General features: G+C 46.0%; 1 protein-coding gene across 3 annotated transcripts in view; it reads left to right on the top strand.

Moving 5' to 3' along the window:
* Nucleotides 1-721: 721 nt before the first annotated feature.
* nvl (nuclear VCP like) overlaps nucleotides 722-25,376 on the top strand; it is a 102,422-nt gene continuing 77,767 nt past the window's right edge. For 2 of the 3 annotated variants that reach the window (XM_052081041.1, XM_052081039.1), the window contains exons 1-6: nucleotides 722-898; nucleotides 6,389-6,469; nucleotides 15,314-15,381; nucleotides 19,010-19,062; nucleotides 23,768-23,858; nucleotides 23,932-23,974. In XM_052081041.1, coding sequence (XP_051937001.1) covers nucleotides 6,413-6,469; nucleotides 15,314-15,381; nucleotides 19,010-19,062; nucleotides 23,768-23,858; nucleotides 23,932-23,974 — 312 coding nt within the window. In that variant the 5' untranslated portion in view covers nucleotides 722-898; nucleotides 6,389-6,412. The remainder of the gene's footprint in view (nucleotides 899-6,388; nucleotides 6,470-15,313; nucleotides 15,382-19,009; nucleotides 19,063-23,767; nucleotides 23,859-23,931; nucleotides 23,975-25,376) is intronic. The other variant, XM_052081040.1, reaches the window with a different exon arrangement.

Here is a 25,376-nt window from a genome sequence, read left to right as displayed (position 1 = left end):
GGTTTTCCCTGTGAGCCCGGCGCATGTGTCAATGCATCGGTGTCGCTGGACCCATCACTAGGATTTACATACAGTATTGTAATGCCCTTCAATGTGGACAGAAGGATGCACGAAGTCGCTGATGCAATTTGTTTGTTTTTAATAAACAAAATGGGCAATTAACACAATTCGTAGAAATTGCAGTTTGCCACAAGTCACGCACATGCGCTCCACAGTCAGACTAACTGCTGAAGACAATTCTGAATCTGTATTTCCCCAACCTGGCTCGTCCCCTTTCTATGACATCACCCACGACTCAACGAACCCAGCCCTCGAACACACAAATACAAGAAACAGATATTACAGTATACATAAAAACAACATCGTCTCGTAACATCCCATATTTCCACCTATGTTTATAGACCCATTTTACAAAACTTTAGTATATGTACTGTTGTTATTATAATTCCAATTATTCCGATTTTTTAAAAACTGTTAGTGCCCTACACTCAGTGTGTGATCAGCGTATGCCGAGCGCCGTTACTGAGGGTTCCACATTAGGGGACGATGCGATGACATTTGACCGTCTGTTTGTGGACCGTGGGGGCAGTGTGGTAACGCTCGTGGTAGCGTTAGCGTACCAAAATTTGTTTAACCAACCTTCAGTAGTAATAGAAGAAGAAGAAGAAGAAGAAGAAGAAGAAGAAGAAGAAGAAGAAGAAGAAGAAGAGGAGGAAGGCGAGGAGGAGAAGAAGAAGAAGAAGAAGAAGAAGACGAAGACGACGAAGACGAAGACGACGACGACGACGACGAAGAAGAGGTAGTAGAAGAAAAATAACAACGAAGCAAAGCGATCCTGTACGTGAGGTTTTCATCACATTTTTATTTAGTTTTAACAAATTGAGCATAATTCAAAAAGGTAAGATCTTACATGAATAAATTCGACGTATTACCTTGTAACGTATTACGATGATCGTTTTAGATAAGGGTTCTTTTTGTTTTGATTCCATGCGGGGTTTGTTTTATTCCTAATTGTAGCGTCTTCTCAGCCACAAGAAAATGTGTTTTTATAAATCTTCATCTAATGTTGAGTAGCGCGTTTGTGTTGTTTCACGAAACGCGTATTGTGCTCTGTGTCAGAAAAATTAAACTTTGCTCGTGAAAGGAAGCAAAATCACGATGTTGAGTTAAATTTTAACCCATTACGTAGGCTGCGTACAAAATGTACACATTTCTGGCAAGGGTATTCAGAAAAATAAATGCACGGCCGCTGAATGCTCATATGTAACTCCCCTCGAGCGTTATTTTGCCTTGAATATTTCTGATTGATAGATATAGCAAGTGCGAGCTCTGATTCAGCAGTAGTGATGGGAATTCCGGCTCCTTTTAGAGAGCCGGCTCTTTTGGATCGGCTCCCTAAAAAGAGCCGACTCTTTCGGCTCCCAAATGGCTCCTCAGTTTTTTTGTTGCTTAAATTAATTTAATACCAAAAATAACGTAATATTATGTGTAAAATGAAGTACTAATGCAAAAAATAGACATTATATCAAATATTTATTATTTATATGGCTTTATTTATATTCTACTGAACATACTCGACATGGAGTGCTACAAAAATAAAAAAGTACAAAGACCCATCTCAAAACAAGGTCGTCAAAAAGTTCCAATCTCTAAATGTGTATATTTATAAGCTTTTAACTATTTACAGTAAAACGGCATACCGTATTTTCACGACCATTCGACGCATCGTACTAATGGCCGCAGTCTCATTAATGGGTGACATTTCTGTATTTTACACATACACAGGACGCATCGTACTAATGGCCGCAGTTTTACAGTGGTAAAACATACGCCAGCTTAAACGTACGGCATGCATGCGCGCACTCTAACACGTTAGCTTGCAGCATACGGTAGCATGCCAAGACATACAGATAAGATAAAAACACGTTTTTAAAAAGGCAACGAAAGCAGAACTGAGTTCGGGTGTATTTTATTTAGCCATCGTACAATGTTCTCACGTTTATCGATCAATCACCACCCAGAAATCCATCAAAGTCCTCATCCTCTGTATCAGAAGCAGAGGACTGCACATCTCAGTTGTCATTGAATGCATCACATGCTAGTGTGAGTTGCTACGCATTGCCGAGCGGAAAGAAGGAGTAGCAACAGCAAAGTGAACATTTCTCTCGTGTGAAGCTTTCCCACATTTGAAAGTAAAGAACAGAGCGAAACATGGTGGCAGCGCGTGTGTGTGTAGAAATAATTGAACAATTGTGCAAGTACCGTAATCCATCAAAAAAGCCGCGTTCCCTCTCGTTGTTGCGTATTGTGGCGTAACTCGCCCAGCGTTGCCTCTCACTCTTTGTAAAGTTGTGTTTGCCACCGATCAGCCATTGTTCCCATGCCGTTTGCAACTTTACTTTAAACGCCCGGTTGATGCCAATGTCCAGCGGTTGGAGTTCTTTAGTCAACCCTCCGGGAATAACGGCAAGCTCAGAGTTCATTTGCTTGACTTGTTTTTTTCACCGCTGCTGTGAGATGGGCATGCATGCCAAAAGCATAACCGGTGGCTTTAAGTTTGAACTGAGCTTCGTAGGCGTGTCTTTTTGTCGAATTTATTTTCAGGGGTTCTTGGAAACCAAAACCGGAGTTGTTTTGCAACAATGCACATTGCCACACTCTATACAAGTGTTGGTACTGGCTTGAGGCGTCCACTTACACGCCCACACTTCACCATTGGCGGACTAGCTTGCCTGTCCTCTCTCTCCCTCTCCATATATGTATATATACACGCCCACCCTTCCCTGATTGGCCGACTTCTTTCCCGCATGCGGCCACAGTCACTTCCGCCTTTTCTCTATATAAACAGCGTGTCGGCTGTCAGCCAGATTTTGGAACTCGGCGCATATAAAGGACGCTCCGCACCATAAGGCATCCTGTCCATTTTGGAGAAAATTTAAGACTTTTTTAATGGCGCCTTATAGTCGTGAAAATATGGTAAGTAAGCTTTGAAGACCACACAACAAATTATAAATTTAGGCGGCCCAGTAGCCCAGTGGGTGGCCCAGTAGCCCAGTGGTTAGCACGTCGGCTTCACAGTGCAGAGGTATCGGGTTCGATTCCAGCCCCGGCCTCCCTGTGTGGAGTTTGCATGTTCTCCCTGGGCCTGCGTGGATTTTCTCCGGGTGCTCCGGTTTCCTCCCACATTCCAAAAACATGCGTGGCAGGCTGATTGAACACTCTAAATTGTCCCTAGTTGTGAGTGTGAGTGCGAATGGTTGTTGGTTTCTGTGTGCCCTGCGATTGGCTGGCAACCGATTCAGGGTGTCCTCCGCCTAATGCCCGAAGACAGCTGGGATAGGCTCCAGCACCCCCCGCGACCCTAGTGAGGATCAAGCGGCTCAGAAGATGAATGAATGAAATTTTAAATTAAAATTTGTAAAACAAAAAGAAAAAAAAGCAGCATCCAGGTAAAGGTTTTAGCTTGTCTTTAGCGAAGATTGGCATGAGGAAAAACCAAGTGCCTCAGCTTTGAGGGGTTGATCCTCTTTCTCCTCTCTGTTAATATTTGCCCTGTTTTGGAGAAGATTCTCTCTGAGGGGACAGATGTTGCGACAACACACAGCCAACACAAAATGGATGAAAATCCCTTGCAATCATTTTACCCAGTTCCCTATCAATTGTGTTCTGTTTTGCTGGTTTTATAGCTTTTTGCATAAAGTGGCTCATAGAGGTCTGGGTTGTACATCTAGGCAGTTGTGACATTGCAGTAGCAGCAACAGTTGCAGACACACTAGCACCTTCATTAATAGCTGGTCCCCTTGCTTGTCTTTTCTCTTCAAATTGTACTGATGGGTGGATATTTCTGATGTGCCTGTGCAGGTTATTTGTGGAGCCTGATCTATGGGATATTTTAACCTTGCACAGTCTACACGCAGCCTTTGAACTATCAATTAAATTGAAATGAGTCCATATTTCACTGCGTTTCCTATCCATTTTCTCACCTTTCCACTTTCCACCGTGTTGTTTTTTTCACTAACTAGCTCTCTCGTCTGTCTTGTTCGCGTGCTGCTCAGTGTGCTGCTGTTTGTGTGTCTCTTCTTTAACCCCTCCCCCTTCTCTAAACTGCAGCGCGCGTGTGTTTGTGTGTGTGTGTGCGTGCGTGCGTGCGTGTGTAACCCTCCCCTTCCGGCTCCCCAATGAGGTGGGAGCCGGCTCCCATCGCTCTCGGAGCCGGCTCGTTCGCGAAGGACACATCACTATTCAGCAGTGAATCGGCTATTTTACTGTGATAGTAGGTTGACTATTTTAGCGTGATGTGTACAACCGTGCTAAGAGATTTGAAAGTGACATACCTGTATGTATCTATTTTCACAAAGTCTACTGCCCGTTACATAAACACATCAAACATGCCAGGTTTCTTCCAGTCATCGTCAGTCATGTTGAAATGATGCTCGCTTTTGCGGAAGCTTGAACAACAATGCAAGCAGACAGGTTAGCTCAAGCATCGACAGTCCATTCAGAAATTTTGACGTAACTCACCTGGCACTGCCTCCCAGCCTTACTAAAGCTGTTTTCGCCATCACTCCCATATGGCTCTCAACTTCACTTCACTTTTTTCACTTTACACCGATGTCCGACAGTTGGAGTGCCTTGATCAAGCCTCCCGGAATGATGGCAGGCTACGAGTTTATTTGCTGCTCGTGGTTTTTCACAGCGGCTCTGAGATGGCTGCGCATGGAGTCAAAGATCAATAGGGACAATGACATGTGGGGAAAAAAAACATCCGGTCTCTTTACATTCACCTCACTCAGCCCCTCTCTCATTTTCTCCTCATCCATCCAGCCCTTTTGGTTGGCCTGAAACATGACTCCGGCTGGAAACTTTTCTTTAGGGAGCATCGTATGCAGTTTCTGTCCATTACCATGGCAACCAAGTACAACCGGAAAGCCGACCTCTTGCACCCTATTGTGTGTATTGCGACTGTGCCTCTTCTTCTCTATAGTGTGATTCACTGGCATGTTGAAAGTGAGCAGATGTGGTTGGGCTGAGTATGTTTGTCTGTAGTCTTTTGGTTGTATTTGAAAGTGCAAAGTATGCTTGTCCCTCATCACTTGCCAAAGCCCAAGTGGGGAAGCTAAGAATGTCAAGATTGGTTGAGAGAACAGTCGTTAAGGGAAGCCAAGTGTGGCAGGCGGATTAAGATATCCAAGAATGCGTCTCTATTTAATGAAACACAAAATATGACACTTTTAACTGCAGTAGGTGTGGAATCTGGTCAGCTTTTCTTTGGGATTTAGCTGCACGTCATCACGCGCCACCGTAAATTCAAGATGTACCTGCTTTATTTTATTTTTAAAATATTTATTCTCTGAAAATAAGATAAGATATCCTTTATTTGTCCCACACTGGGGAAATCTACAGCCTCCAGCAGCAAGAATGTGGGTAGAAAGAAGAAAAAAACAAACACCGTTCAATTAAGTGCAATATAAATACAAAATGGATAAATCGCAGTGCTATTTACAATTGTTTTACACATCATTTAATTATTATTATTATTATTGTTATTTTTATTCAGCAGCCTGACAGCAGTCGGTAGGAACGAGCGTCGGTATCTCTCCTTGCAGCGAATGAGACTGATTAACATTACATTAACACAAAAAATATGTTACTAACATGTACAAAGACACACAAATGGTCGACACTCCTCGGATCTACTTGGGACCGGTCTTAGATCTACCGGTAGATCAGGATTGACGTAATGGGCACCCCTGCACTAGACGCTCCGCATTATAAGGCGTCCTGTCCATTTTGGAGAAAATTTAAGAGTTTTAATGGCGCCTTATAGTCGTGAAAATACAGTAGATTACCACAACTTTGTAGCTGTTCACTTTGAAAAAGACGAAATGCATGTAGGTGAATTGTACACCTTTGAAATCCTGCTGACTCAAACAAAAGAACACAGTAAGGAAATGTTTATTGCATGCAACCAGCGTATTTTATTTGTCAGTCGTTACCAATAAAAATGGACACCACATCCGACACGTAGCTTACTGAGTTTTTTTCAACATGTTTCCATTGTATTTTAAAGTGAAACAATTGAACTTCTAGTTCAACCGAACGCAGTAATTCCAGCGTAAGTAAACGGCACAGCAAAGTTGGAAATCATCGCGGGTACGTCATGGCCTCAGGGACTCAAATTCTATCTGTGTGTGTATATGTGTTTGGAGGAGGCTGTGCCCTGACTACAACACACACAATCCCGCAGTCCGGATTTGCCTACAGATTTTTTTTCTGTCACACGTTATAAAGTGTATTTTCTCTTGATATCGATCACTGTACATATTGATGATGACCTGCCAGGCCTATAAAGCACTGAAGTAAATCATGCTTTTCTTTCTTATTTTAGTGTCCCGAAAACCCCCTTCCAGAAATGAAGAACCGAGGTAATGGCTACCTGGATGTTCGACTCAAACAGCGATTGGAAGAAGTATGTCTTTTATTACCATTGCCTGCTTCTACTGTATTTATTGAAGTACAGAAGCAGAGCCATGTGTTGGTGGCCCTGCCAGGTACTGTCCATGTATAGTCATTATTTAATGCATTATATTTCACTGATCATTTCATACCCTCCCAACATGATGGATCTTTGGAAACACACCGTCAAAAGCATCTTGTGGAAACACACCGTTAAAAGCACATTGCGGTTGATGAAATTGTTTGTCACATTTAATATACTGCAAAGAGTGTTTCAAAAGAGAAAATATGGCAGTTAATTATAATAGCGATGCACGCACGCACACGCACGCACACACACACACACACACACACACACACACACACACACACACACACACACACACACACACACACACACACACACAAACATACAAACATGTCATATACACAGTAACATCTGCCCGGTGGTAGAAGTTCAAATAGGTGATGTCTGGGGTGAATGGAGTCTCTGATCATTTTTTGCGCCTAACTGAGACAACAAAATCTATCCAGTTTTTTGAAGGAATGCAGAGGGCAACGGATGATTTTCTCGGCCATATTAATAGACCTTTGGAGAGCCTTCCTGTCTGATATTGTGCAACTGGCAAACACACATGAAAGAAAGTGAGGATGCTCTCTGTGGAGCAGCGATAGAAAGACACTAACAGTTTTATGGCACATTGTTACTCCTGAGGACCCTCAAGAAATTCAGTCTCTGCTGTGCCTTCTTCACAATTGTTGTATTTGTGCTCCAAGTCAGGTTGTATGTAATATGCACACTCAAGAAATGAATGTCAGGTCCCGTCTCTTCAGGGTCCCCACAGATGAGCAGTGGCTGAATGTCTCTTCATCCTCCCGTAGGCCACGATAATATTTGTTTTGGTTGTATTTTAGGATAAAGTTGTTTTGTTGACATCACACTCGACCTTATCCCGGTATGCTAGTTCACCCCCCAACCCCCACCCAAAGATGAGCCCCACCGCAGTAGTGTCGTCCGCAAATTTTATAATGCTGTTGTTGTGGTGGATGGGGGGCGCAAGTTAATAAGTACAGAGGGTGAAAAGTAAGGGACTCGATACAAAGCCCAGAGTGGGAGCAGGTACTCAGCCTAATGGCCGAGAAGTGGGAGCCCATTTTCATCCTCTGGAAATAGGGACTCGATACAAAGCCCATAGTGGGAGCCGGTACTGAGCCTAATGGCCGAGAAGTGGGAGCCCATTTTCATCCTCTGGGACCCGTTCGTTTGGAAATCCAAAATCCAAAGGGATATTAAATGAGTCACCCCCGGGCCTGACATGATATTCATCAGTCTGCGTTGGAGGCTGGTATTAAATGTTGAGCCGGACGTAACTCCTTTGCTCCTACAGGTGCGACAGAGCAGAGTGGAGAGATTTCGCCAGAGCATTCTCCATGGACCTGTTGGTTCGAAAAGCAAACTGGTGAGAGTCAGACACAGGGTGAGGCAGGAACTGACGTGAATCTGATCAGTTTTCCATCACATTTAATGACTATGGGTGTCTGTGCCAATGGGGGCCGGGGGGTAGTCATTCAATCGACTGATGTTCCTCTTAGGGAGCGGGACAATGATGGAGGTATTTAGGCAGGCAAGAAGCGACAGTTGGCCAGTTAGGGACCGGTTTAAAATGAAGGTGAACATTCCAGCCAGCTGATCAGCACAGTACCTCAACACCTGCCCTGAGATGCCACCGGGAACCAGAGTTTTCCTCGGCTTCACTGCCCACAGCACACTCCTCATCTAGTGTCCTTGTGTGGGTTCTGTGAGCTGGTGGCTGTACCGCAAAGCTATCGAAGAACATGTAAAGCTGCTTTACTCATGATGTTTCACCATGGTCCACTGTCAATCTTCTGTGTCTGTAGTGCTGGACACCCTTCTACACTTGTCCGGAATTGTTGCTCTGGAATTAGTTCTCTCTCCTCCTCCTATCAGCAGCCATGTCCCCCTGAATGCCTTAATGCTCTGGGAGCGCTCTGCAGCGCCTCATCACCAGACCTGAAGGTGGTATTCCTTGCCCGGAGCAGGTTCTACTACTATTTAATCCAGGATTTAGCATTAGGGTAAACCCAGATCTGCTTTTCCATGGTGATGATGTCTATGCAGAATTTGATGTAACCCAGGACAGATGTCGTGTCCTTCTCCATGTCAAGGTGTCCAGAAACACTCCAGTTTGCTAACTCAAAGTTAGTTAGTTAGTTAGTTCTGCCCGTTCCTATTTGGAACATTGGGCGACGAGTTTCCTCCATTTGGTCCGGTCACTGGCGACCCTTCTTACTCCATGCCAGCTGACACCCATCTCACTGAGGTCTTCTTTGGCAGTCTGTCTCCACGTCTTCTTTGGCCTACCTCTCCTCCTCTTTCCACCCTCTGGCATCCAGTCCATGGCCACACTTGCTGGTCTCTCTCTTGGCAGTCGGAGTACGTGGCCGATCATTTTCCTTCTCCTTTCAGAGACGATGTCTGACAGTTCAGCCACTCCTGCCTTCTTCATCACCTCCTCGTTGGTGATGTGGTCTCTCCATGATATCCTCAGGATGGATCTCAGGCAACGCCGATGGAAGACATCTAACTTGTTGGTTATGTTGGCTGTCTTCATCCATGCCCCACAGGCGTAAATCGCTGTTGGGATGACCACTGACATATAGAGGCGTAGCTTGGTGGTCGTAGTGATGGCTTTCGTTGACCAGATGTTGCGGAGGCGTTGGAACACTCCCGCAGCTTTACCAAGTCTACTGTTGACGTCTTTCTCCACACCACCTGTATTTGAGATGTTACTCCCAAGATATGTGAAGCTGTCAATGTACTCTATGTCATGTTGGTGTAGAATGAGTGGTTGAAGGTGTTGGTGCTTTCCAACGGCCATGGCCTTGGTCTTTTCCTGGCTAATTCGCAAACCGACCTTAACTCCGTGCTCATACAGATTATTGGTCAACTCCTGGAGTGCGGGCTGGGTGTGACTTAACAGTGCCAAATCATCTGCAAATTCCAGGTCAGCTAGTCTTTTCCCTCCCCACTTGATGCCAACTTTTGCTCCTGTGATGGACTTCCTCATCACAAAGTCAATTATGATGATGAAGAGTAGAGGTGACAGAATGCAACCCTGTCTTACACCAGTGACAATGTCAAATCATCAGTTGTGCCACTGTTGGTTTTGACACAACAGGTTGAGTTGTGGTACAATGACCTGAAGATGTTGATGTACTTGAGGGGTACACCATACAGCTGGACGATCTGCCACAGTGACTCCCGGTGGATGCTGTCGAAGGCTTTCTTGAAATCGATATAGTTGATCATAAGTGGTATCTGAAGTTCTTGGCACTGCTCTATGATGTTTCGAAGGGTAAAGATCTGTTCGGCGCAAGACCTTCCCTTCCTGAAACCGGCTTGCTCTTCCCTCAAGATGTTATCCACTTTATCTTTAAGGCGATGTAGCAGAACACTGCAGAATACCTTGCTGGGAATTGACAGCAGCGTAATGCCCCGCCAGTTATTGCGGTCTGCGAGGCTTCCCTTCTTGGGGAGCGTGACAATGACCCCACGTCTCCAGTCGGCAGGAACCTCTTCAGCATGCCAAATCAGGTTGAACAGGTGGGTAAGGCTCTCCACAACAGCATCTTGGCCATGTTTCAACAGCTCGGCAGCTATCTCATTGAGTCCCGGTGCCTTGTTGTTCTTAAGGCCCTTGATTGAAGAGCACGGGAGGCATTGGTTGGTTGAGAACCTCCCTGAAGTGTTCCAGCCATCTTGCTTCTTGCTCCTCGTCGCTTAGAAGTGTCCTGCCATCCTTGCTCCTGATTGGCATGCCAGAGCTGCTCCTGGAGTTGGTTAGCTCCCGCACGATCTTGTATAGGGTCGTCGTGTCGTTGTTCTCTGCTGCTTCCTGTGTCTCTCTTGTTTTCAAAACAGACCTATAATTTGAGTGGATACATTTCCACTCAAATTAGGTAAAGCTCCTATCCCATTGAGCTGTAGCAGTGAACAATTGTGTTTTCGAAGGCGGCGAATGTGTCATTCTCATCAGGGTTCGTTCAATGTCGCCAGAAGTTCGCCCATAATTCAAACTTTCTTTGCAAAAAGAAACATCACTAAAACAGTTGCCGAAGATCTGCCAAACATTAGGCTGACATTTTGCGAACTTCAGTGAAACCTGATGAGACAGTTCTTTACAGGTCTTTACCAACAGTCGCAATTGTTCGCCCCTCAGTTAGATGGGGACTTAAGGGGTGTCACAATTCTCGCAATTCATATATATGACTCTATATATATGACTATGAGTTTTTAAAGATGAGGGCTGGCTAATTCTATGCTAGTATTGCATATTCTCAGGTTAAACCAGTGTTTCTCAAATAGTGGCAGTTTATAAGCTCCTGTTTGCCTTATACAACTCCAAGCATTCAGTGATCCATGTATGTGTCGTTGAGTCACAGGCCTCCAAAGCCACATCACATCAATCCAGGCTGTTCACAGGGAGGTATGTCGGGACCTTGTCACGTTGTGCACGAAGCGATGGAATTATTGCTTCGTGCACAACAAAATAACTGAAAGTGGATCCCCGAAATAGCAGATACAGAGAGAGGTTTTGTCAGAGAACAAAAGAATACGAACACAAAATTACCCGACAGGGAGAATAACAAAAAGCGCTGGTCAAAATAAGGACCAGGGATAAAATAAAGAGGACAACAGAAAACGCTTGCCGAAAAAAATAGCAAGGAGGGTCTGATTAGACAATGATATAAATTTCACTCGCAAGAGGAACAACGACGCGCAATAACAGCCACAAGGCTAAGAGTCAATGAATAATACAAGTAGGAATTGGGCGAGAGAATTTTGGCACGGCGTGGAATACTCCGGCAGTGAGTAGACTGCCAGAGCGTCCAAATAAAGGCTGAGCAATCACTCCCAAATGGGTGACAGGTGTGCAAGCGGCGGGCAGAAAGCCCGCCCCCTGCTGGCAAACACAAGACGTGACAGTACCCCCCCCCCCAACGGACGCCTCCCGGCGGCCTACCCAGTTTAGATGGATGAGCGGCGTGGAAGTCGCGCAGAAGGGACGGATCAAGGATCCAGGAGCAGGGGACCCATTGCCGCTCCTCCGGCCCGTAGCCCTCCCAGTCGACCAGATACTGGAACCCCCTTCCCCTGCGCCGAGAGTCCAGGATGGCTCGTACCGTGTAGACCGGGTCACCATCGACGACCCGCGGAGGAGGGGGCGGAGCGGGAGAAGGAGCCAAGGGACTGGAAGTCACCGGTTTGAGCAGGGAGACGTGGAACACAGTGTGAACCTTCATGGTGGCCGGTAGCCGGAGCTTGACCGCGACGGGGCTGATGATGGACTCGACCTCGAAAGGTCCGGTGAAACGGGGCCCCAGTTTCGCAGACGTGCTGGCCAGGCGAAGGTCCCTCATCGCCAGCCACACCTTTTGTCCCACCACGTAGGTAGGTGCCGGGCGCCGACGACGATCCGTGATCTGCCGGTTCCGGGCCGCCGTGCGGGACAGTGCAGCACGGGCCTCCTTACACACGTGGACAGGTGGTGCACCGAAGGGACCTCCACTTGTCCCTCCTGGGACGGGAACAGCAGTGGTTGGTACCAGTAGGCCGACATGAAGGGGGACCTACCGGTGGCTGACGAGACGAGGGTGTTGTGCGCATACTCCACCCAAGGTAAGTGGTCAGCCCAGGAGGAGGGACAGTGGAGGCACACACAGCGGAGGGCCGCCCCCAGATCCTGGTTGGCACGTGGCCTGTCCGTTGGACTGGGGGTGATATCCCAAGGTCAGACTGGCCGTGGCCCCGAAGGACCGGCAGAACCGCTTCCATACGCGGGACACGAACTGGGGCCCCCGGTCCGAGACTATGTCCACCGGGATGCCATGGAGACGGAAAACGTGCTTGACGAGAAGGTCGGCGGTCTCCAAAGCAGACGGCAACTTGGACAGAGGAACAAAATGAGCGGCCTTAGAGAACCGGTCCACGATAGTGAGAACGACGGACCGCCCACGGGATGGAGGAAGGCCCATGACAGAGTCCCACTGCAACACCTCCGAACGCAGCGGTGGGGGCACAAACAGCTTCCCCGCGGGACGTCCCGCCGGGACCCGGATACCATCCTGAGCTTCTTGTATCCGCTGCTCGATCTCCCATCTCAGCGCCCCCACGATGCACTGGGCTGGGAGAATGGTCTCCGGCGGCCGGTCCCTTTCCGCGGGGTCGTGGAGACGGGAAAGGGCGTCGGGCTTGGTGTTCTTGGACCCTGGAGAGTATGTGAGGACGAAGTTGAACCGGGTCAATAATAGGGCCCACCTGGCCTGACGGGAGTTGAGTCTTTTGGCGCAGCGGAGATATTCCAGGTTTTTGTGGTCTGTGTAGACAGTGAATGGCTCCTGTGCCCCCTCAAGCCAGTGGCGCTATTCTTGCAAGGCGGCGACCACAGCCAACAGTTCGCGATTGCCCACGTCATAGTTCGACTCGGCTGCACTGAGTCGACGAGAGAAAAAGGCGCAGGGATGCAGCTTCTGGTCGACCGGGGAACGCTGGGACAGCACCGCCCCCACCCCTGAATCCGAGGCGTCCACTTCTACGACGAACGGAAAGTCAGGGTTAGGATGTTGCAACACTGGAGGATTAGTGAATGCTGCTTTTAAGCTTGCGAACGCCGTGTCCGCAGCCGAGTCCCATTTGAATGAAATTGGCAAACCCCAAAAAACGCTGTAACTCCTTCCGGTTGGATGGAGTAGGCCAGTTCGTCACCGCCTGCGTTTTGTTGGGGTCTGCTCTCAGCTTGCCCTGTTCAATAATAAAACCAAGACCGAAAGGCATGACCAAATACTCGAAATGACCCAGCGGGGTCTTAAAAGCAGTCTTCCATTCATCTCCTTCCCGAATGCGTACCAAATGGTAAGCACTGCGTAAATCTAACTTAGAAAATATAGTGGCTGATTGCAACGGAGCGAAGGCGGAGTCCAACAACGGCAACGGATACTTATTTTTTATCGTGATGTCATTCAATCCAAGATAATCGACGCATGGTCGTAGCGACTTGTCCTTCTTTTCCACAAAAAAGAATCCCGCGCCTAACGGTGATCGCGATGGTCTAATTAGACCTGCAGTGAGCGAGCTATTTATATACTCCGTTAGTGCCTCTCGTTCTGGTTGAGACACCTGATAAAGCCGTGAATTCGGCAACGGAGCGCCCACCTGCAGGTCTATGGCGCAGTCGTATGGGCGGTGCGGGGGCAACGAGCATGCGTGATCCTTGCTGAATACTTGTCGTAGGTCATGATAGCAGTTTGGCACTCCGTCAAGGCAGATAGTTTCTGGGGAGTCGTTACCGGCACGTTCGTGCTCCACTACGGCTGATCGTAAACAATGCTCGTAACAGTACCGGCTCCAACTCTCTATTGCCGGGCGCTCCCAGGAAATGATGGGGTTGTCTTGAGTCTTGAGCCAGGGCAAACTGAGTATAACCGGAGCGGCTCGAGACCGCATTAAATAAAACCGTCTATGCTCGACATGGTTACCGGATACTTGGAGTTTAAGTGGTTCTGTTCTTTGTGTCACAACCGCCAGGAGGCGCCCATCGAGGTCATGAACCCGCTTCTTCTCGGCCAACTCCTCGATAAAACAACCTAAGTCAGAGGAGAGACCGGTATCAATGAAACAATCATCGGCCCCCGAGTCTACGTGGGGTCGTGACAGACCTGCAGTCTTGCGCGACTGTTCTGTCAACCAGGAGCGGATGTTTGGCTCCTCTGGTATCTTTGTGCATTGCAAAATGTGCTCATTGTAGCCATTAATCCAGACATCATCATTGATTTAAAAATTGATATATATATTAATTAATGTTGGTGATTAGTTTGAATGCATTATTAGTTATTGAGTTTATATAATTTTATTTTTCAGTATCGTATGGTTTGACATGATCAGTCAAAAAATATTTGTTAAATTAAGGATTCAATGTTATTTTTGAATTTCAGATGCACTTTAAATCTTTTAAATCAATCCTAGACAAATGATACGACTGTATTTGTAGTCGTGCGGGGGGGTGGGTGGGATGTTTTCCTCTTCCTTGGGGGGCATGACAGAAAATTATTAGAACCACTGGGTTAAACCAAGTTTCTGTGATAATCAAAAAACCTTAGTCATGAACAAAGCAATTTCCAACCAATTTGAATTCCAATTCATCTTTTTTATGGAGCAACAATCTTGACTTGGACATATAAAGATGCTTTAGCATTGGCTGACCGCACCATTACAATGATGCTAGCGTCATTTATGAATCCAACCGGTGAAGCCTCTGAGGCATGACGAGTTCCGCTGCAAAATGATTCCCTGCTGTGTCGCTGGCAGGCTATAACGCACGTCATGGCCTGCCTTGAGTGAGAATCACGGCGCACCACTGTAATCATGCACACCACCATTTGGCTTGAGCACTCAGGAGGTCTGGCGGGCGGGGAGACATTACGCACCACATGTAACACATATGAACCAAAACTGTTGGACCAAATGGATTGGACAATTTTCAAAAATTCGTTCACCCATAGTGTTTGTCTGTTGTTTTAGGTATTTACATATAGCTACACAAACACACATGAATACTGGGATAAGTAAGATTCAGCCTACATACAGGCTGAATCTTATCTATCTTATCTTTATTTTGTTAACTTTTCTTTTGATAGCGGCGCGGTCACCCGCAGTGGCTCCTCTTGTTTTATGTTGAGAGGGAAGAAATTTCATCTGTGCTGTATGGTACACATACAGTAGATTTGACAATAAAGTTGATCTAATCCAATCTATATACTTTTGTTTTTTGTTTTTCAGTATTTGGCTTCCAGCAGTAATTATGTGGATCTGTGCTCTATTGCATTAGACCTTCAAAAACAATACAGGTAAGGTTATAGCTTGGTTCAAATTTTATTTGGGTGGGGGATGGGTTTAATTGCTCGATGTTCATTCATTCATTCATCTTCCGTACCGCTTGATCCTCACTAGGATCGCGGGGGGTGCTGGAGCCCATCCCAGCCGTCTCCGGGCAGTAGGCGGGGGACACCCTGAATCGGTTGCCAGCCAATCGCAGGGCACACATAGACGAACAACCATCCACGCTCACACTCACACCTAGGGACAATTTAGAGTGTTCAATCAGCCTGCCATGCATATTTTTGGAATGTGGGAGGAAACCGGAGCACCCGGAGAAAACCCACGCAGGCCGGGGGAGAACATGCACACTCCACACAGGGAGGCCGGAGCTGGAATCGAACCCGGTACCTCTGCACTGTGAAGCCGACGTGCTAACCACTAGACTACCGGGCCGCCTTTCTCGATGTTGTTGTGGCTAAATTGGAAGATCAATCTCAATGAGTATCCACCAAATTTCAAGTTCACTCACAAGTAGAGCTGAACAATTTTGGAAATTAATTTAATTGCACCTCCACCCTCAAAACCGCGATTCCGATCTGTAGCGGAGCAAAATGACAGAAAACAAATGAGCTGTCGTGTTGGTTCTTTTTAAAACGTATACACAACTCAACCGACTACTGTACAGGCACGTCATTCTCCTTCTCGGTCTTCGTGCCTTCTGCTCGAGAGTGACCGCCCCCGAAAACATAAATCAACGATGACTTTAATGACACTCAGAAAAGCAAACACGTAATGCGCCAAACAGAAAATCAAGAGAGGAAATCACAAAATAAATTATATGGGGCGCAGGGGGTTGTGAACACACAACAAAGAAACAAACTACACAAACAACTCTGAGACAGTCCAGTCTCCTACAAAAGGAAATATGTTACCAGCCAAGTCTTTATTGTCGTTATTAAACATGACGAAAGTCCGACAGAGCACAAATGCAACGCATTCTCGACGTACTTAATCAACTCTTCACAAGCATTTGCTCTGGAGCAAATTTAACCCAGTTGCGTTCACACGTGCAGATTTACACCGGTCCTGCTTCGCAAACGAGCATTTGCTCTGGAGCAAATTTTTAAACCACCTCCCTGAGGTGGATCAAATTTGGTCCGGTGTAAGCTGTTTTCTGGGGCTACGCCGGCGCTAATTTGCACATGTGAACGCTCTACTGGGGCAGCCCCGGCGTAGCACCGGACCAAATCTTGCCGTGTGAACACCCCTATAGAATAGTAAAGTAAAGGAAAATGAAGCAATAATGAATGTCAAAGACAATTTATCAATGACAATTACATATACAAGCTTACAAAATACTTTGACGTTTGGGAAGCATACACCAGAACAACATAATCTGAAACAGAATCGTCTTTATATATTTAAGTATATAGAACACACAAGCAATTTTTCCCCAATAGTTCAGGCTACCTGTTCCTGTTCATCCTCTACACCTCGGACTTCAGACACGACACTCCAAACTGCCACCTTCAGAAGTTCTCCGATGACTCTGCAATTGTTGGCCTCATTACAGAAGGGGACGATCGGGAGTACAGGGGACTGACAAAGGACTTTGTGGACTGGTGCCAGCAGAATCTCCTTCAGATCAACCCTAGGAAAACTAAGGAGTTGGTTGTGGATTTCTGCAGGAAAAAGTCCTCACCAGCACCGATGAACATCCAGGGTACGGACATAGAGAGGGTGACCTCCTACAAGTACCTTGGTGTTCTTCTGAACGACAAACTGGACTGGTCTACAAACACGGACACCCTGATTAGGAAAGGACAGAGACACTCCTCCTACTCAGGAAACTGAGGTCTTTTGGGGTTCAGGGGTCACTCCTTAAGACGTTCTATAACTCGGTGGTGGCCTCGGCCATCCATTATGGCATTGTCTGCTGGTCAGGCAGCATCTCAGCCCGGGACAGAAAGGGACTCGAGCGACTGGTCAGGAAGGCCAGTTCTGTCCTGGGTTGCTCCCTTGACACTCTGGAGGAGGTCGGCAACAGAAGGATGCTAACTAAGCTAAAAGCTATGATGGCCAGTCCCTCCCACCCCCTCCAGCCCGCCCTGACAGCACTTGGTAGCTCCTTCAGCCAGAGACTGTTACACCCGCGCTGCAAGAAGGAGAGATACCGACGCTCGTTCCTACCGACTGCTGTCAGGCTGATGAATAAAAAATAACAATCATAATAATAATAATAATTAAATTATGTGAAGTAAAATTGTAAATAGTACTACGATTTATCCATTGTGTTCATATTGTATTTAATTGAAAGATGTTTGTTGTTTTTTTTTTTTTTCTCTTTCTCCTTTCTTCTTTCTACATACATTCTTGCTGCTGGAGGCTGTAAATTTCCCCAGTGTGGGGCGAATAAAGGGTATCTTATCTTATCTTACTTTAGTATTGCAATAACAAGCAACTCCGATAAACTAAGGACATGACATATCAGTTTCGAAAGACTTTCTGTAATGTAAGATTACCAATGTGCCTGAGTACCACCCAATGACAGCTGTGCGAAAATGTGCAGAGTATCAAAGAATATGAGTACATATTATACAGTAAAGGCACATACTAAACTGCAGATTTCAACTATAATGCGAACAAATCAATCACTTTACCACTGCCTATATATCACTTAGTTTCAGAAAACATGATGCGTATGTTCTGTATTTTCCGCACTGTAAGGTGCACCTAAAAGCGTTCAATTTTCCCAAAAGCCATGCGCCCTATAATCCGATGCAAATTATATATGGTATTCGTTACAGTCTCTTGATCGTCCCCATTGAGTTGTTTCCGTTAGCGTTCCTATGCCAACTATTGGTGATTATTAGCAGAAACCAATTGGAACGTAAAAGGGTTCTGCCTGACACGAATTGACAATGTGGATTCACCAACACACACTCAAACAGACTATTACTTTGTGAGCTCTGTGCACCCATTAAGAAACGAAGATAATGCAAAAAGCATAGTTAACTACTGACTAAATGAAGGAAGGAGACAAGCAAGACTTCTAAGGATATTAAGCCCCTTATGGATGTGAGCCCACGAGGTTTGTGTCCCGCCACATCATTTTATGTAGCCCGCGGGAACTGTGTTTGGTGTGGTCCCTCACCTAGGTAGTGTTTGCCATGGGTGACCCGACCGGGGTCAGAAAGCCCCAGAAAACTTAGCTCCTGGGATCTTTGGAGGTTGTGGCTCTATAGCTATAGTCAGCTTTCGGCTACCATGCCTTACTCTTGACTAAGTTGTGAAGCAGCGACACGTTTTAGAAAATAAAAGTTGGAATGTTAATTAATTTATTTGTTTATTTGTCAAATTTATCTTTCAAGTTCAACAAAAATAAAATGATTGGCTTTACTGTTGCATTTTCTTTGATACAGGGTGCTGTTCATGTTAATTACATTGAAAGTGGACAACGTTCGAAATATTGTAAAATTGTAAATGTGCATATTCCAAAAACATTAAATTTAACAGTTATATTTAGACAATACGTTTTGTATTAAATTGTAATGATCGCTAAATCCAAATGCTTTTTGAAATACATTTAAGTCTGGCTTTTCATTCTTTTATCATGCTCATTTTGAAGATCTTGTTTGATGATTGATATGTCTGCAGAATGGAGTATGGTAGAAGAAACAAGACTGCGTTCAGAATTCAAGTTGAGAAAGGTAAGTAACACCAGGATAGTCCCAATTTTTTTTGTATTTTATTTGATTGTAATTTTCATGTAAATCACTTGCGTTTCAAAAACTCCCCGATGCAATCAGTCTTTTTTGTGACCACACTTCGCTGCAAGCTGCGTGTTTGAGGAAGTTCAGACTCTCACTCTCTCAGGGCACAGCAATTGTATGCAGCGCACATACAAAGTTCAAACCCCAGCTGTGTTTGCTTTTCGTATTTTCAAATTTTCCTCATAATTTTTTCAAAAATAGTTCATTTGGCATATGTAGTTGGCGGAGCGGGAAAGAAAAATATGGTATAAGACTGAAATGCAAGGCGAACACACATGGTCATTGCGACACACGAACATTGCGGAAGCCACCCCTGCGAGCAGATGCTTGGGCTTTCGAGCGTTTGCGCTATCTACTCGTAACCTAACCAGTATGCTCATAACCGACATGGGGAGGGAGCCTCGATGCTAACTTACTATATTTTCACGATCATACGACACACATAAAAGTCTTACATTTTCTCCAAAATGCAGACGATGCCGAATAATGCCTTGTATATTGCACAGAGTTCCAAAATCTGTGAATGCTGTTGTGTGACTTTGATGAGGAGTACGCTTCACTGACTGTTTTGATGACATGTTGCTGATAAAGAGGAAAGGCGGACGTCACTGAGGATAACACGTGGATGTTAAGAGTGGGAAGTGAAGGCGTGAAAGAGGACCCTATAGGCACGCCCCCTGTAGGTGTAAACCCCCTGTAGGGACACACAATGCACTCATTGCATTGTGCAAAACAACATCCCGAAAATGGCACCCATGAAGAGACACGCTTACGAAACACAGTTTAAACTGCAAGCTTTCAGTTCCACGGAGGACCATGGGAATCGAGCAGCAGCGAGAGAATTCTAGATGAACTAATCCATGGTGCTTGGTGCTTTTATTTTATGAAACGGCACCATCCATCCCTCCGGTAAAGCACGACGGTGGCGCATCAACATCCGGCGGATTACAAGGAAAAGCTGGCCAACTTCCGATCCTACAGCAGTAAAAAGTGTAATTTTCTACTTTAGATTAAATAAAGACACTTTCTTGGAGGTTTAAATCCTTTACTCTGCCACTCTGGCTTCACTTGGCTTCCATTCCCGACTGTTCTCTTAGCCAATCCCCCACATCCTGAGTTACCTGTTTGGGCTACACTAAGTGATGAGGGACAAGCATACTTTGAATTTTGAAACACAGAACAGCAAAACGATTGCAGACAAACACACCCAGCCCAACGAGGTGCTGCTTTCGACATCCTGGGGAACCATACTGTAGAGAAGAAGGAGACCAGCAGCATGGTCGCGATTCGCAGAGAAGTGCGCGAGATGTCGTCTTATACTGTTGTGGTTGGTTGCCATGGTAATGGACAGAAAAGGCTATGATGATTTTTAAGTTGGAAGAAAAGTTTCTAGACAGAGTCAAAGTGAAGTTACGAGCAGCGTGGATGCGATGGCAAACACAGCGTTAGTAAGACTGGGAGGCAGCGCCGGATGAGTTCTGCCACAATTTGTCAAAGGATTGTTGTTTTTCATAAAAGCTGAGATAATTTCTGAGGAGCCACTCGGCAACGAGACTGACTCTGACAGTGACGCGAGGGAACCTGGCATGTTTGATAGAGAACTTGCTCAGCTGTTCATTATTTTTAATACAGAGAGTTGTATGGTTGTGAAAATACAGTATGTCTCTGTACAATAAAGCATATTAATACGGCACTCGTGTCAAATGTTGATGGTCATGTGTCGTGCAATTCACGAGTTCTAATTGCCTGATTTGCCTCGGTCACTAATGCAAGACACACAACTGATCACACTTTGGCTGTCTCAGTGAAAAGATAGTCAGGACCCCCCCCAATTGTGTTTCAGTGTGCGGGTCAAGGATCACACTTTTGATGAGTAAAGCATGAGTTTATCCATCCATCTATCCATCCGTTTTCTACCTCTCAAGTTGCGGGGGCAGCCGCTGTAGCAGGGAAGCCCAGACTTCCCTCTCCCCATTCTACTTCTTCTAGCTCTTCCTGGGGCATCCTGAGGCGTTCCCACACGAGCTGGGAGATATAGTTTAGGTCATCCCCGGCGGCCTCCTGCCGGTGGGACATGCCCGGAACACCTCACCAGGGAGGCGTCTAGAGGCATATTATTCAGATGCCTGAGCCACCTCATCTGGCTCCTCTCTATGTGGAGGAGAAACGGCCTGACTCTGAGCCCAACCCGAGTGACCGAGCTTCTCACCTTATCTCTAAGGGAGAGCCTGGACACCCGCGAGAACTGTGTTTGGTGTGGTCCCTCACCTAGGTAGTGTTTGCCATGGGTGACCCGACCGGGGTCAGAAAGCCCCAGAAAACTTAGCTCCTGGGATCTTTGGAGGTTGTGGCTCTATAGCTATAGTCAGCTTTCGGCTACCATGCCTTACTCTTGACTAAGTTGTGAAGCAGCGACACGTTTTAGAAAATAAAAGTAATGCGGAATGCGGAAACTTATTTCGGCCACTTGTATCCGGTGTGGAAATATTAAAATTAACTGTGTTAACCTGGATGGTACATTCTGCTATCTGTAAGGGTTGTTATGCATGTTTGTGGTTTTCCCGTGCTTCAGACATGTACCGTATTTTCACGACCATTCGGCGCACCGTATTGTTAGCCGCTGTCTCAGTAACGGGTGCCATTTCTGTGTTTGACACATACACAAAACGCACTGTTTTATTGGGCCCAGCCAGGCATGGTAAAACGTACGCCACCTTAAACATACAGCATACATGCACGCACGCTAAAACACGTTTTTAAAAAGGGAACAGAAGCAAAACTGAGTTCGGTGGCACTTTATTTCGCCATTTTACAATGTACTCACGTTTTTCTCTTCACCTCCTAAATGCTCACCCTTCACTCATTGGCGACTGGTACCTGCTTGGGGCGTGCCTTTAGCGTCCTCTTACACGCCCACCCTTCACTCATTGACGACTGGTACCTGCGAGGGGCGTGCCTTTAGCGTCCTCTTCTACTCCCAACCTTCACTCATTGGCGACTGGTGCCTGCTAGAGACGTGACTTTAGCGTCCCCTTACACGCCCACCCATCACTTATTGGCGGACTTCCGCATGCCTGTCGTCACTCACTCTGCCTTTTCTCTATATAAACAGCGTATCGGCCAGAGGTGCTCTCAGTCATGCTTTGGAACTAGACGCTCCGCATTATAAGGCGTCTAGTCCATTTTGGAGAAAATTTAAGACTTTTAATGGCGCCTTATAGTCGTGAAAATACGGTAGTTGCAAAACAGGATGAGCTGCTTACAGATGTCAAGACAAGGGTACTCTCCCCTTTCTCTTTCTTATTTTTGTTTATGGACAAATCCATATGACCAATGACAAGGTAGCGTTGTATAACTTAACCATATTCGCAACATGTATCAAATTTGTTTTACACTTTCACCCCTCCCAAGAAGAAAAAAATGGTGTCAGAGGCCAACCAGTCAGAGCCTAAGAGCCAAAATTTTTACTGTGTTACTGCAAAGAGACACACACACACAAACTTTTTTGCCCAAAGATCGACTTCGGGTGTGACCAACCTCCCACGATCGACCCGATCGCGCTCGTGCAAGCATATGAACACACACATGAACATATACGCACGCATGCACACACACACACGAACACATACGCACGCACACACACACACACACACACACACACACACGACCATGCGCTCGCGCACATATCTATGCACGCTACAACGAGCAACAGCCGAACATAAATGAAACCTTAAGACACAAGCACCCCTCCCCCCAACACACACACACACACACACAGACACACATTTCCTCCTCCTACTTGGGACCAGTCCGCTAGCTCTAGGTCGATTGAGATCGACGTATTGGGCACCTTTGCCTTAAAAACAGAGGTAATTCGCTGACTAGTTTAGCACTTAGCACTTCACGCCGTTTTCTGCGCATGAGCGGTGATTCAGTCAATCATCTGATTGGTTGCCCTCTATGTCAAACAAGTAACAGAATTTATGATAGGCTGACATTCGTTCTTTAAGCGCCGCTGTTTGAATGGCAGGGCTGTCGCCGAGGCGTTTTCCACAATTGTCGTGTGAAAGCCCGGGAGCCGCATTGAAGCAGTAAAAGAGCCGCATGTGGCTTGGTAGCTGTGGATTGGCCACCCCTGGCTTGGGGAGTCACTCCATCACAGATCTGGACATAAATTCCATCGTTGTACACTGGACTTTTGTTTTCTTGGTTTCCAGGGATCTCGTAATCTCAGTCGCGACCCATAGCTCGTGACCATAGGTGAGGGTGAAAACGTAGATCGACCGGTAAATTGAGAGCTTTGTCTTTTTGCTCAGCTTCTTCTTCACTACGACAGAGCGATACAAAGTCTGCATCAGAGCAGATTCTGCACCGATCCACCCATTGATCTCCCACTACCTCTTGCCCTCACTCGTGAACAAGTAAACTCCTTGTCAGAGTACTCATTTAAACATATATAATAATAGCTTCAATCAGGAGAGAAGACACTTATTCTAGTACCAATCTCGCAAGGAGGACGAAGAGAACTTGACAGTTTCAATTCTCTGGTGCGCGCGTGCGTATGTGTAATGAAAGCTGGATTTATTTCAATGCATATGATTTGAACTTTCTCAAATGGATTGCCTGATGACTTTGCTCCTAGTATACCAAGCAATAAAAACGGAGTCTGAAATCAATGATCTGGAGACTGCCCACTTGACCAAGCGAGCCAAGCATAGCCACAATGAATCGAGGTAGTTACACATGTTGGGGCGTCTGCGTGGGAATTTACGTGCATGCTTTCATCATTGCCTTTGGTCTTCACAGTGACGACAGCGGCAGCAGTTCTGAAGACGTACTGGAGAACACTGTAAGTTCACAATGAGAAAAAAGGCATGACAAGAACACAATACAATTATCAATGAAGTCTGCTCAAAAGTATTCTTTGTCGTTGCTTAAGATTAATATTATTCTCTATCCACATCACTAATATCAATAGACTTGACCAAAATATTCTTCCATAAGCACCTTCTTTTCTTTTTTTATTTCAGTCTTTTTACTTTAATGTGGCAAATGAAAACATGCCAGTGGTGGAAAAAAAATGTCAATGGAAAGTACCGTATTTTCACGACCATTCGCCGCACCGTACGGTTGGGCGCAGTCTCATTAATGGGTGCTATTTCTGTATTTTACACATAGAGAAAACGCACTGTATGATTGGCCGCAGTTTTGGCATGCATGCGCGCACGCTAAAAACACGTTAGCTTGAAGTATACGGTAGCATGCCAAGACATACAGATACAAGCTAAAAACACATTTTTAAAAAGGCAACGAAAGCAGAACTGAGTTCGGGTGTATTTTATTTAGCCATCGTACAATGTTCTCACGTTTTTCGATCAATCATCACCCAGAAATCCATCAAAGTCCTCGTCCTCTGTATCAGAAGCAGAGGACTGCACATCCCAGTTGTCATTGAACGCATCACATGCTAAAGTGTGAGTTGCTACACATTGCCGAGCGGAAAGGAGGAGCGGCAACAGCAAAGTCAAAAGTTCTCTCGTGTGAAGCTTTCCCACATTTGAAAGTAAAGAACAGAGCGAAACATGGTGGCAGCGCGTGTGTGTGTAGGAAGAATTGATCAATTGTGCAAGTACCGTAATCCATCAAAAACGCCGCGTTCCCTCTCGTTGTCAGAGTCACTCTCATTGCCATGCGGCTCCACAGAAATGATGCCGGCTTTGCCAAAAACTCGAACAACAGTGCAAGCAGACACGTTCGTCGAAGCAGCCAGAATCCATTTGTAAATTGTGGCGTAACTCGCCCAGCGCTGCCTCTCACTCGTGTATTGTATTGTAAAGTTGTGTTTGCCATCGATCATCCATTGTTCCCATGCCGTTCGCAACTTTACTTTGAACGCCCGGTTGATGCCGATGTCCAGCGGTTGGAGTTCTTTAGTCAAGCCTCCGGGAATAACGGCAAGCTCAGAGTTCATTTGCTTGACATGGTTTTTCACCGCTGCTGTGAGATGGGCACTCATGCCAAAAGCATAACCGATGGCTTGAAGTTTGAAATGAGCTTCGTAGGCGTGTCTCTTTGTAGGATTTATTTTCGGGGGTTCTTAGAAACCAAAACCGAAGTTTTTTTGCAACAATGCACATTGCCACACTCTATACAGGTGTTGGTACCTGCTTGCGGCGTCCCTTTAGCGTCCACTTACACGCCCACCCTTCACCCATTGGCTCCCCAGCATGCCTTTACTCTCTCATGTCCGC

The sequence above is a fragment of the Hippocampus zosterae genome, chromosome 11 (assembly GCF_025434085.1).
Source record: "Hippocampus zosterae strain Florida chromosome 11, ASM2543408v3, whole genome shotgun sequence".
Lineage (NCBI taxonomy): Eukaryota > Metazoa > Chordata > Actinopteri > Syngnathiformes > Syngnathidae > Hippocampus > Hippocampus zosterae.
Note: the sequence above shows the minus strand (reverse complement) of the source record. Positions and strands in the feature narration are given on the sequence as shown.